Here is a 13,017-nt window from a genome sequence, read left to right as displayed (position 1 = left end):
GAGAGTTTGCGAGCTGCTTAAGATCACTAAGAAGCAGACAACACCGTACCAACCGGCTTGTAACGGCGCGGTGGAGCGACTGAACCAAACCGTGGCCGGGTTCCTGTCGCATTTTGTTTCGCGCGACCAGCGGGACCAGGACTTGTGGTTCCCGTATGCAATGTTTGCCTACAATTCCGCAGCACACGAGAGCACGGGCGAATCGCCATTCTTTCTTCTCTACGGCCGAGACCCGGACCAGCCTAGTGAAGTGCCAGAGGGCCCCCGTCGTGTCCCATACGCTTCACTGGACGACTATAAGGTTGAACTAGAATCGCGCTTGCAAGTGGCGAGGGACATCACAAAGGAGGCCTTAAAGAAAGCAGCGAAGCGCAGGAAGGAGGTGCACGATCGCGGTGCTAGAGACGCGCCGTTTGATGTGGCGGACAGCGTGTACATCGAAAACTGCCAAAGACAGATTGGGTTGGCTCGTAAGTTCCAGACGAGGTGGAGAGGACCGTGCGAAGTTGTCGAGAAGCTTTCTCCGGTAAACTTCAGAATCCGAGGCGTGAACCGCCGCTTGATAAGGATACACGCAAATCGTCTCAAGTCGGCACGGGTTCAGTATTCACGAAATGAGGAGGGAGAAAGCGCGGATTTTGATGGGGACCGAAGTGAAGCGGAGCGCGGAGATAGTTCGCAAGAAACGCCGTCTCCTGCATTTGTTCGGCAAGCGCCAGAGGTTACGGCAGGAATGGCACCGGATTTACTTCATGCATTGCTAGAGGAAGAAGCGCGCCAGGTTGCCGCGCAGATAACGCCCAGAGAGGCTTCTGCCACGAGCCCTCGCCAGTCTCAAAGCCGACAAGGGGTCACAGAATTACTTGGTACGACTCATGAACGCCGATATCCGCTTCTAAATCGGAAAGCTAAGTCGGACTAATGGCGTAAACAGAGCGGAGTTGGGGACTGGTTAAGACTGTGTAATGCTGCAGCTCATAACATTGCTATGTGCTTATGTTTTAAGATATCGGAGTTGCTAGTTAAGCCTTTCTGTCATTAAGTAACACCTTTACAGGATGCAGAACATGCCCGACTTCCTTTCGTTATCTATATTTTTTTGTCTGTGCCGTGATTATGCTGGAAGTGGGAGCTCCTTTGTAACTGTGGTAAATTTATTTCGTCCAGTTTGGACTAGCAAGGAGAGGCTTGGGTGCTGAGTTTCGTGTTTATCTGTGAAAGAAGATCAGTGCTGCCCCTGGAGACGCCAGTTATGACAGCTGAGGCATATGGTGCTGTGCAGTGGTGTTGTGTGCAGCGAACAGTGTTTTGTCGGACGCACTGTGCGAGGCGATTCAGAAAAAGCATGGACTCAAATGTTCGGAGAACATTCTTCTGGAGGGTGAGCGAGTGTGACGTTCCGTGCGTGCGCTACGAGGGCCCATATCTTCGGCGGAATCTTCTCTGTGCTCAACCCCGGAGGCACCCCGGCAAAGGACGCCGGCGGTCGGCGGTTTGAAGCCGACTTGCCCATTCAGAGAGCTCGCGGAAAAGAAAAAACACGCAGCTCGTTCTGTCCTACTCCCTTGTCTCCCCTTAAACGGTCCGCGTTCGACGGCGCCGCGTAGACGGAGACCCCAGAGGCAGCAAAACCACTGAAGGGGTACAATGGTACAAAGACGCCGACGGGAGAGAACCCCCCTCCCTCCCCCCCCCCCCCCCCCCCCCCGCAGCACCACGTGCGCCTCCGTCGCATAGGTAAAGCCAGCACAATTAGGCTGCCTGGCCGTACAAGGACGCAGGAGAGGCTGACAACCCGACAAGAGAAGAAAGCTGCCGACGGGAGAAGAACGACATTCCAACGCGGGAGTTCGGGGTGCCGCGGGCGCCACCGTGGAAAGGAGGATGGGGGAAACAATTCAGCCTAGATCGGGCGTGGGCGGCGGAGCAAGGATAGCTGGGCCAGTGCGGACAAAAAGGACGCTGAAGACGAGATCGGGGGCGAACGGGTCCATCAGCGCCGAAGCAACGGACGGCGCGCAGCTTCTGCCAGCAACCGACGGAGCGCAACTCCGGAGCCCCTCCATCGCCCCCATGAAGGCATCGCCACGTAAGCTCGGACACTCCAGCCTCTGATGTACAATGTGTAATTATTGAATACATCATTTTGTTTAAACTGAGCCATACGGTGTCTTTTTGCCTCTCCGTCCCGTGTGGACCTGCGCATTATGTGGGGTCGTCACAATATTTATTTCCCTCAATAACACCAAGGAGGAGGGAAAGTTCACAACTACTATGTTTTGAGAAGGCCCAAGTTCACCGAACTTAAGCGCCTAGACCCATCAGCGATTGGTAATTGAAAAAATTATTTCTCGTCTCCGGCAAATGTTTACTTCGGAGATTGCTTCGTGTAACTACTGCTTTAAAAATCCTGACCAGAGCGAGCAATGCGCAGCCACCAAAATCCTGCCAACCTCGAAATGGAAGGGCATATGCTGTCATGGAGGTTATTTCAGACCTCAGCACCGAATTCTGGTTCTAAAGGCCGTGACAAAAGCTACTGCAGAACACTACCGAGCGCACGTTGACGCTGATGAGCGCAGGCAACTGCCCACACACGAGCGCCTTGTTTTCACGGAAGTATGGAAATTTTTCAACATCATTGTATCATCACTGAATTATATCATGAACGTATTGTGGGCGCTAGACGCGACCCCGCACCTATTGCAGATGGCTTGGGACGCAATGAGCGGTGACCGCCCACGAACAACACGTCCGCTCTGCCCGAGTGCCTTCAATGTTCCACCTGCTCGTGTCCGCCCCTCTTCTGTTCAGCGCCTCTCCATGCAGTAGCGCTACAGAGCCCCCCGGCCAGACAACATGTACAAAAAAAAGAAAGAAAAGAAAGGAACACTCACTCCAAGCAAAAGGCAGTGAATTAGAAGGCCAGGAACGAGAAGCGATGCACCTATGTAGATTTGAAGTCCCATCTCGTAACCCGATGGGCAAGTAGTGTGGCATGAAAAGAGCTGTTAGAGAGGGTAAAACGCATCGGTCGGCGACGCGGAACGCCGGAAGAGCAAGCCTCGGAGCCGTGAGCACTGGCTATGCCGCAGCCGACGTCGGAAGTGGAGCTGTCATGACGCTGCACAAACGCCAAGGATCTGAGGTCCTTGTGCCGGCTGTATCGTCGGCAGGTATTTGGTGTGACTAGACTGCATTGCATGCTGCGTAGGTCATCGGCCAATGACTGGTGCGAACGGTGCAGACGGTAGTATTGTAGAGATACGCGGATGTCGCCGGCCCGTATGACGAAGATGAAACATAGCTGTAGGCAGTCTTCATGCTGTGAACTTCACTGAAGGAGATCGAATGGCGCGGCGACGAGCCTGTGGGGTGGAGGTACCGACGAGGTGGGCAGTTCGCGGTGCTGTACTGTGATAAGGAAACTGGTTTTACAGGATAGCGTAAGCAGTCGTTCCACTGGAAAATCCCGTCGTCCGTCGTGAATCGAGAAAATTCGAGAATTCAAACTCAAATTAAAAAATACATTAGCCAGCATTCGAGTTGCAACCCGAGTCCTCTTGCTGCCACCCAGATACGCAACGCATAAGCCATTAAGGGCATTTGGTTAAGGCGTGTTAGAGGGGCACCTAGTAAATACGTTATGTTATATGACTTAGTAACGAGTGTTTGGCATGTGTATCAAATTTATAGTATTTATAAATACATATAAACATGCAAAATAGGCGTCAGAAAGTGCGCGGAATGAAACGGCGGAGTTACGGTGATTCACTGAACTGAAACAACTGGAGTGTAAGTGCAAGAGTACGCAGTAGCGTAGTATGTCGTGCAATGTAACCAAGATAGGGTAATCGACTATCGATTTCTGACTCGTAATAGGTAATGTGATCGGTAGCTGTGATTGTAATCAATGACCCTGATCGGCAGTGTGTTTGTAGATTGCTAATCGGTGAGAACTGAGAAAGAAAGGAAATAAAAGTGAAAAAAAGGTGGAGAAAGCTCTATCGCGCTTGATCTGAAGCGAGGCTTAAGCGTCTTCCTTTTTGAGAAAATGAGGCGGAGGAGAGAGGAAAATACCATTTATAACCTCCAGTCGAAACCGCACTGGAGAAGTTTTCTGCTCAGCGTGCCTATCCTTCGGTCGGTATCCGGATGGTCACGGCAGCAGAGTTTAAAAGATTATTTCAATCTGCACTTTACTGTCGGGGCTGGGTTGTCAGGCCTTCCAGGTTTCTATCGTGTATGTGCCGCCATACAATGCTTCGCAAGTTCACGCCATGTGTACCATTTGGGCTATCTAATTGCAGAAGCACCCTTTTAGCTTGAAAGCCTCAGGGTGTAGCCTATTAAAGACCGACGGGTTATGAAAAACCCCTGCTTGCAATTTCCTTAACGGAACTTCTTCTTTTTAACTGTGGAAGAAATTTGGTTATAAAGCTATAGTGTGCTTGTTTGCTTGAGTGGAGCTCTCAGTCCAGGGTTCCATGTGCTGTCAGGATCCTGTAGGACCCCCAAGAGCAGATGCCGATGGTCTTGTGGGATCGTGCGGGTCAGAGCGGGCTTACAAAGAAGGAGTGCCGGTCCTTTAGACCTTCTGTGGAGCCCTAAGCCCAGGGCTCCATGTGCCGCCGCGATCCTGCAGGCTCGCCAGAGCAGCTGTCGATGGTCATACGTGTTCGTGCTGGTCTGAGCGGGCTCAGAAAGAAGGGGTCTCGGTCCTTGAGACCTTCTTGAGTGAAGCCCTAAGTCCCGGGCTTCATGTGCGCCGCGATCCTGTAGGCCCCCAAGAGCAGCTGTCGATGGTCTTGCGGGTTCGTGCCAGTCAGAGCGGGCTCACAAAGTAGGGGTTTCGGGCCTTGAGACCTTCAGTGGAGCCCTAAGTCCAGAGCTCCATGTGCCGCCGCGATTCTGCAGGCCCGCCAGAGCACCTGTCGATGGTCTTGCGGAGTCGTGCTGGTCAAGCGGCTCACAAAGAAGGGCTCATGAAGAAGTTCATGAGCGTTCTTGAATGGAGCTTAACTCCAGGGCTGCATGTGCCGCCGCGATCCTGCAGGCCAGCCAGAGGAGCTGTCGATGGTCTTGCGGAGTCGTGCTGGTCAAGCGGGCTCACAAAGAAGGACTCTCAGTCCATGAGAGTTCTTGAATGGAGCCTAACTCCAGGGCTCCATGTGGCGCCGCGATCCTGCAGGCCCGCCAGAGCAGCTGTAGATGGTCATATGTGTTCGTGCTGGTCTGAGCGGTATCAGAAAGAAGGGGTCTCGGTCCTTGAGACCTTCTTGAGTGAAGCCCTAAGTCCTGGGCTCCATGTGCGCCGCGATCCTGTAGGCCCCCAAGAGCAGCTGTCGATGGTCTTGCGGGTTCGTGCCAGTCAGAGCGGGCTCACAAAGAAGGGGTTTTGGTCCTTGAGACCTTCTTCAGTGGAGCCCTAAGTCCAGAGCTCCATGTGCCGCCGCGATTCGGCAGGCCCGCCAGAGCACCTGTCGATGATCTTGCGTCTTCGTGCTGGTCAGAGTGGGCTCACAAAAAAGGGCTCTTGGTCCATGAGAGTTCTTGAATGGAGCCTAACTACAGGGCTCCATGTGCCGCCGCGATCCTGCAGACCCGCCAGAGGAGCTGTCGATGGTCTTGCGGAGTCGTGCTGGTCAAGCGGGCTCACGAAGAAGGGCTCTCAGTTCATGAGAGTTCTTGAATAGAGCCTAACTCCAGGGCTCCTTGTGCCGCCGCGATCCTGCAGGCCCGCCAGACGAGCTGTCGATGGTCTTGCGGAGTCGTGCTGGTCAAGCGGGCTCACAAAGAAGGGCTCTCTGTCCATGAGAGTTCTTGAATGGAGCCTAACTCCAGGGCTGCATGTGCCGCCGCGATCCTGCAGGCCAGCCAGAGGAGTTGTCGATGGTCTTGCGGAGTCGTGCTGGTCAAGCGGGCTCACAAAGAAGGGCTGTAAGTTCATGAGCGTTCTTGAATGGAGCTTAACTCCAGGGCTGCATGTGCCGCCGCAATCCTGCAGGCCAGCCAGAGCAGTTGTCGATGGTCTTGCAGAGTCGTGCTGGTCAAGCGGGCTCACAAAGAAGGGCTCTCAGTCCATGAGAGTTCTTGAATGGAGCCTAACTCCCGGGCTCCATGTGCCGCCGCGATCCTGCAGGCCCGCCAGAGCAGCTGTCGATGGTCATATGTGTTCGTGCTGGTCTGAGCGATCTCAGAAAGAAGGGGTCTCGGTCCTTGAGACCTTCTTGAGTGAAGCCCTAAGTCCCGGGCTCCATGTGCGCCGCGATCCTGTAGGCCCCCAAGAGCAGCTGTCGATGGTCTTGCGGGTTCGTGCCAGTCAGAGCGGGCTCACAAAGAAGGGGTCTCGGTCCTTGAGACCTTCTTCAGTGGAGCCCTAAGTCCAGAGCTCCATGTGCCACCGCGATCCTGCAGGCCCGCCAGAGCAGCTGTCGATGGTTTTGCGGGTTCGTGCTGGTCAGGCGGGCCCACGAAGAAGGGCTCTTGGTCCATGAGACCACGCTTGCGACTGCTATCTTCTCGACATGTTCGATGCGCCGGAGCTGGTCAGTCAGCTTCGTGCATGACAGGTCATCATCCGACGAGAAAGGGGTGGGATGCCGTCGGATGGTATCGTGCAGGCCCAAACGGAATGATACAATGTAGGTCGCTGTTCTCGGCAGCTCGGGCATTTGACAAGTTAGAGGGTAGGGAAGAACAAATGCTTGCGATATAGGCTAGGATATGTGTGAGTCTGAAGTTGACGGTATGCTACGGATTTCACCTCGGTGAGTGTTGGGCGTAGTGGTGGCATTGTTGTTTGCTTTGTAGGAAACGACGCAGTAACTGTCTCACATGAGCCTGGAAAGACTTACATATCTTTAAATAAATAAACATATCGGCGGACACCTCAATCGCGCCTTAAAGGGAAGGGGTAGAGAGTCTCGGATGGCGTACATTTGAAGGTGCACATGTCGTCTGGTGAAATTCCTTTTGCAAGCTAACTTCCGGCTTGACTAGCGCATGTAAGCTATACGTAACGAGAAATCGTATGAGACCACCAAGAACGCTGTATTATAAATGGTTGCGTCCCAATTGTGGTATGAGTGTTGTCGGGAAAACCAGCGCGACGTGGAGTTACACCAGTGGCAGGTATGTATAGACGTTCGAAATGCATATGATTTTCTTAAATGGCAGTGTTCAGTTTGCTCTTGTATCATAAGCCGGTTAATGATGTCACCCTATTTTTCTTGCCTTCGCTGGGATTTTCTGCACCATCTTCGAGTAGAGCGAATTACGCAACCACGCCGCCAGCTTTACTCGTAATGGGGCTATAATGCTTACGAATTTATATCCCTGGTGAAAACTGCCCCAAATGCAATGTAATTTTTCTCCAGTGGGATACTCACGCTCGAGGCTGTCGGCAGCCGAGTGTTCGGGCGTGGAGTCTTCGTGGAGGATGACGCGTGGCTTGTACAGGTCGAAGTCGTCGTCATCCTCGTCGGGCGCACCAGTCGCCGCAGCCGCCGGCACGTTGCTCACCAGACCGCCGCCTATGCGCGAGCTGTAGCCGCCGGCGCCGCTCTCGTACTGCTGCAGAACCTGCGTGCGCAGCAGCAAAACACACACGTTGGGGATCTTTCATCGACCAGTGATACCTTAATCTTTCAGTAGCGATTTCATGAAAAAGCCAAACGATGCGTCAAATAATAATTTTCCCCACCGATCATCGAAGAAAAGACTTCCCCGTACCAGCAACGTGGAGGACACGCGCGCGTTGGTCGAAGTACCAGTTTTCTTGCAGCCAAATGTATCCAAGTGTGTATGGTACAATGGTTTTGCTGCAATATAGCGCACCAGAACTCTGGCTTGAAGATCACGCAAGGTGACCCCGAACACTTTCTTTCTGAGATGGCTCTCTTTATATTACTGCTTTTTACGTTGTAGCGCTGCAGTACTTTCACTTGGCTGCCAGCATACTACAAAAAAATCTCAGTACTTGCTATTTAGGGAACACTGTTATACTATGCACCGGTGTGAATTCTGTCTAAAGGAATAAAAAATTAAAGATGCTAGCTACAAAGCAGCAGTGTCAGAACAATGGGTTGCGAGAAACACCCAATTTTAATTAAATATACGCTTACAGTTGGCTGCTATCGCCTTCCCAAGGTATGAACAGGAAAGTTTAAAACGTTTAGTTTATTGTTTATCGGGGTTTAACGTACCAAAGCGACTCAGGCTATGAGGGACGCCGTAGTGAAGGGCTCCGGAAATTTCGATCACCTGGGGTTCTTTAACGGGCACTGCCATCGCACAGTATGCGGGAAACTTTAAAACGTATGCGGTATCTCTCTACAGCAGATCGACCTAACATTGAACGATGTAATCCACCAGTAAAAGGCGAAAGGGCCGCCGCGGTGGCTCAGTGGTCATGGTGCTCGGCTGCTGACCCGAAAGACGCGGGTTCGATCCCAGCCGCGGCGGTTGAATTTCTTTGGAGGAAAAAATCTAGAGGCCCGTGTACTGTGCGGTGTCATTGCACGTTAAAGAACCCCAGGTGGTCGAAATTTCCGGAGCCCTCCACTACGGCGTCTCTCATAGCCTTAGTCGCTTTGGGACGTTAAACCCCATAAACCAAACCAAACCAGTAAAAGGCGAAAGTGGAGACTCGCCATTTATACCTTTCGCAAAAACCTGTTTCTGGAAAATTGAAATTCTGGTCATGAAAACTGTGCAGTGCTTAGTGTCTCGCATGTATCTGTGCCATGAAAAGGCGCAAGTGTAACATATTTTTCATGTTAACTGGCACCTGCGACCAGGCTCGCATAATGAACGTATTCCTCCTGCCTGCTTTAGATGCCAAAAGATGTACTTTTTTGGCCCTCGCGTAATGAGCACCCCCATTCTTTTGACGAGCACTCTTTTGCTGGCGATAATGAATGCTAGCAGGGATCCTTTCTGAACATCTCGACAACAATACAGCGCTTCTAGTGTGGAATGCCAACATTGAGCGATATTCTGGAATGATCCAGTTACTTTTTGTTTTCTTTTTGTGCGCATGGTGGACAGGAAAGCCGGAAGAGAAACTTATACATTTTTTTAGTGCTTTTGATTCAGTTAGAGAATACTGCTTTTTTGTCTCGGAATTTTTAACATTCCGAGATCATGTCGCTGAATGTTACGTAGTTCTCTGGTTGCGTTTCCTTGTTTTTGTGTTTGTGTTTTTCTTGCGTATGTGCATAGCTGAACGCGGAAGCCAGACTACTGCTATAGTTTGGAGCTATCAATATTGAACGTAACGGTGTTTGGTGTATGAGAGTTTAACTTCTCAAACCTGCTCACATTATGAGGGACGCCGTATCGAAGGGCTCCGGAAATTTTGACCACCTGGGGTTCTTCAATGTGCTCTGAAATTACATAGTACACGGGCCTCTAGAATTTCGCCTCCATCGAAATTCGACTGCAGCGGTCGCGATCGAACCCACGTCTTTCGAGTCAGCAGCCAGGCGCCGTAACCACTGAGCCACCGCGGCGGCGACGAATGTAATGGGTACAGAGACACTTGTCAGGCAGGAATGCTGGCTTAAGCTTCTGTACCCTTCATTGTTTGAGCAATAATAAATATGCAACCATGTCAATCAATTAATACTCGATATCTTACGAACAGCCCATCAAAATGCTCGGCAAGGAATCTGGAACCGAATATGAGCCCGGCCCGACCTGGTCACAAATGATTTTTCTCTTTAATCTGCCACGTTGAGCACTACAGACATTTTCTGCTACTGTGGGGCTGGGCGAGGAATGCGGAATTGAGGTAGAGCAAACTACAGTTGTTCTCTTTTAAAATGACATTATGGTCCGTTACGTGAGTCATACGAACCGGTTAACAAGTCCAGTTTTTCACTGTTATCTCTAGCGCACAAGCCGTGCTGACTGTGTCTTACATTTAGTTTGAAGTCGCAGTATTTACGGTATTTATCCAATCAGCCCATTTTTGTCTTTTTTCTTCAGATCATTTCAGGTATATTTTGGAAAAAGGGCGCTCATTATGGCAAGTAAAGACGGTGTTCAAATCTTAACCTTCTAATTTACGTCGTCCTCTGCAGTAGTAGAGCAGACGTTTAGCAGTAGAACAGACGTTCTGGCAAGTTAGTGTTGATTCATCACAAAAACAGCGCACACTTTGGGAATGGCGGGAAGAGCAAAAAGGAATACACCACCAGCGCTGACTCACAATAGAAAACACGAACAAGTATCCATGCAGTAACCAACTGAAACTGCACACGTCAAAACCACGGGGGAAAAAGTTAGCGCTCGGGTCGAGAAAAAGGTAACTAAAATCGATCAGTGAGCACCCGATTGTCCGAACAGCACAATTTTCTATCTGAAAGGGCCACGGAAGGTTCACTGACAGACCGGATAGCATTTTCCCTGATTGAAAATGCTTCAAGAACCTCACAGTCACCTTGTGTTGATGGTGGAAAAGAACAGTATTACTCGAAAAGTAGAGCGTGCATTTACAAACACAGCAATGTGCGAGTAAGTTATCCTGCGAATCACTGACGAACGAATTGCGGTGCTCGAACAGCCTCACAATTACACAGCGCCCTGTTTGGCCGGTACCTGCAATCATTGGCGGCAGTGGCAGCGATGAGCGAACATCGCCTCAAGCCACGTTCGTTGTATCTTTCAGATTACCGCAACACAGGTTCCCCGGAAACGTGCACATAGCTGGATTTCAAGATCAACGGCTCTCACCCTGGATGCTGCCTTTCAACGCCGCCAACACGGAGGCCAGGATATACGTAGCGAAAGCAGTTCCGTCTACTGACATTTCTGTAGCGACACGCCGCCGTTGTCGGTCAGGAGCTTGGCGGCGTCTCTTCGCGGGAAGTTCCTCTCGTTCTTCAGCGCCCGCTTAGCCTTTCTCGCCTTGTTTTCACGCTGTAGGCCGGCCTTGTACCATGCGACGATATCTGTATCGGAAGACTCAATTTCACGCAGCCTGTACTGTTGCCGTGACGAGAACGGCCGTTCTTTTTCCATGGTGCGCGTGTGAGAAGCGAGCGCATCGGTTCCGGCTTATATCCCAGCTGCGCGGCGCGACTTAGCGCATGCGTAGTGCGGCGCCATGGTGGCCATGGTACTGGATGCCATGGTAACGGCTCATGCGCAGTAGTGGCCTTTTCCCGGCCCCGCGAAGTGCGCTTCTGCTAGCCTAGTGTAGCTTTCGCTGAAAAACCTCTCAGATCCTTCTCCGGACTTCGAAGTAGTGTCCATGTAGATGATAGAAGAATCTGAGGAATCAGAAAAATCGTCCTGACCTAAAGGTAGTGGCAGATCAGGGCTTGAGTTGAAGCTTTAGGTGTGCGATGTTCATGAGGATCTGGAAGTGCTAGTCCTGATGCAGCTGGAGCAGAATAGTGACGGCAAAGCACCAGGTTTAAGGCAGTATGTAGGGCTTGCAAAGCAGGGATGGCCTGTTGAGTTAGGTCTGAAGGAATGCCAGAACATTCAGGTGTTGAGCCAGGGTGCGGTCCCGGCGGAGCCGCTCCCACCGCAAGAATCATGCCAGGACACTGCAGTGCAGGTTATCTCAATAAAAATGTTTAATACCGATGAGAAATCCTCCACAAAGAGTGGCAGAGACGAGCGGGGAAAGCCCGAGACTTCGTCTTCCTTCCCTGGCGCAGTAGCGCAGTGGTTAAGCGATGCGCCACTGCCATGCGATGGCAGCTGCTGCCATTGGTGGGGCTTGTGAGACCCACGTTGCTCTTCCCGAGTAGCCTATGGGCTGAAACATGAAGGCTAACGAAACTGATTGAACTCAAATCGAACCCTGCGAGTTGTGGAAAGGAAAAATATATTTGTAACGTTAAGGGACAGAAAGACGGCAAAGTGAGTCAGAGAATGCTGTTTAATGACATCCTAGTAAAAATCAAGAAGAAGAACTGGGTTTGAGCAGGGCATGTAACGCGAAGGGACGATAAACAATGGTTGTTAAGGATAACAGACTAGAGAGCAACCAAAGATAAGCCCAGCAGGGGGCGGCAGAAAGACGGGTGAGCGGATGAGATTAAGTACTTTGCGGTGATAAGGGGGCCTCAGCCGGGAGAGGACAGGGTAATTGGAGGGGCTTTTGTCCTTCAGTGGGCGTAGTCAGGCTGACCATGATGATGGTGATAGATGGTCAGGACTTATGCATACATATAAAGCAATGGAACCAGTTCCAATGAGAGTTTTGGCAAAAAAGAAACACAAGAACGTTACACCCTCACTGTACACCCCATCTTTTTTCCGCGGTACAGTTCTTTAGTTACGATGTAGACCCCACAGCAGGCAATATAAGTGCTGACGCATTTACTTCATTTATAATGTCGCTAAGAATAACCCAAGCTTTGTTGACTATTGATTTAAGCAATAAGATTCCATACCCGTTTGTGGTTGCACACAGCCTCTGAGCTGGGGTGTCTGGCTGACTGAAATATTTACTCTGTGTTCAAACAGCTAACGGACGCCGTTAATAGGGAGGTAACGAACGCTTGCCCATCTGCAGCGGCATCAATGGAAACACCACGATGAAGGTTCCGCCAGAAGCGCTTCGGGAAGCATCTGTCGCCGTTTGCGTACAAAGGAAAAAAGGGTGTCTACGCAATCTGCTGGCAGCGGAAGCACTTCGCTTTCAGTGTATCACTGTAACGTATGCTGCCGAGAGAGCTTCCTTTGGAGCCGTTCGTATATTGCTTGAATGAAATTGTGAGTTGACAAGGCGCATTCACAGTATAAACCATGAAACCACAGAACAAAAAGAGATGCCATAAATGATGCGTATTAGAATCGACGATCCGGTCCAGCTCTTCAGATCTGCAAGAAGACAAGATATCCTCCGCGTTCGAATCAAAACTCAGGATCGGAACCCAAATGAAAAAATCGAAACATGTGTTCCGTTTCTAGAATTACATAAAAACTTGATTCCAATCCCCAATTGGAATACGGCACGAGTCACTTGCGCTTTCGCGCTGTCTTTTGCCAGAA

At 51.0% G+C, this 13,017-nt stretch overlaps 1 protein-coding gene across 1 annotated transcript in view; it reads right to left on the bottom strand.

Moving 5' to 3' along the window:
- The window catches only part of LOC149338350 (uncharacterized), a 62,108-nt gene that overhangs the window by 26,369 nt on the left and 22,722 nt on the right, over positions 1–13,017 (bottom strand). The window contains exon 4 of the mRNA XM_089547623.1: positions 7,392–7,584. Coding sequence (XP_089403749.1) covers positions 7,392–7,584 — 193 coding nt within the window. The remainder of the gene's footprint in view (positions 1–7,391; positions 7,585–13,017) is intronic.

The sequence above is a fragment of the Amblyomma mixtum genome, chromosome 6 (genome assembly GCF_055824585.1).
Source record: "Amblyomma mixtum isolate Tamu chromosome 6, ASM5582458v1, whole genome shotgun sequence".
In the NCBI taxonomy this organism is placed as follows: domain Eukaryota; kingdom Metazoa; phylum Arthropoda; class Arachnida; order Ixodida; family Ixodidae; genus Amblyomma; species Amblyomma mixtum.
The sequence above is the reverse complement of the archived record's forward strand: the minus strand, read 5'-3'. Positions and strand labels throughout refer to the sequence as shown.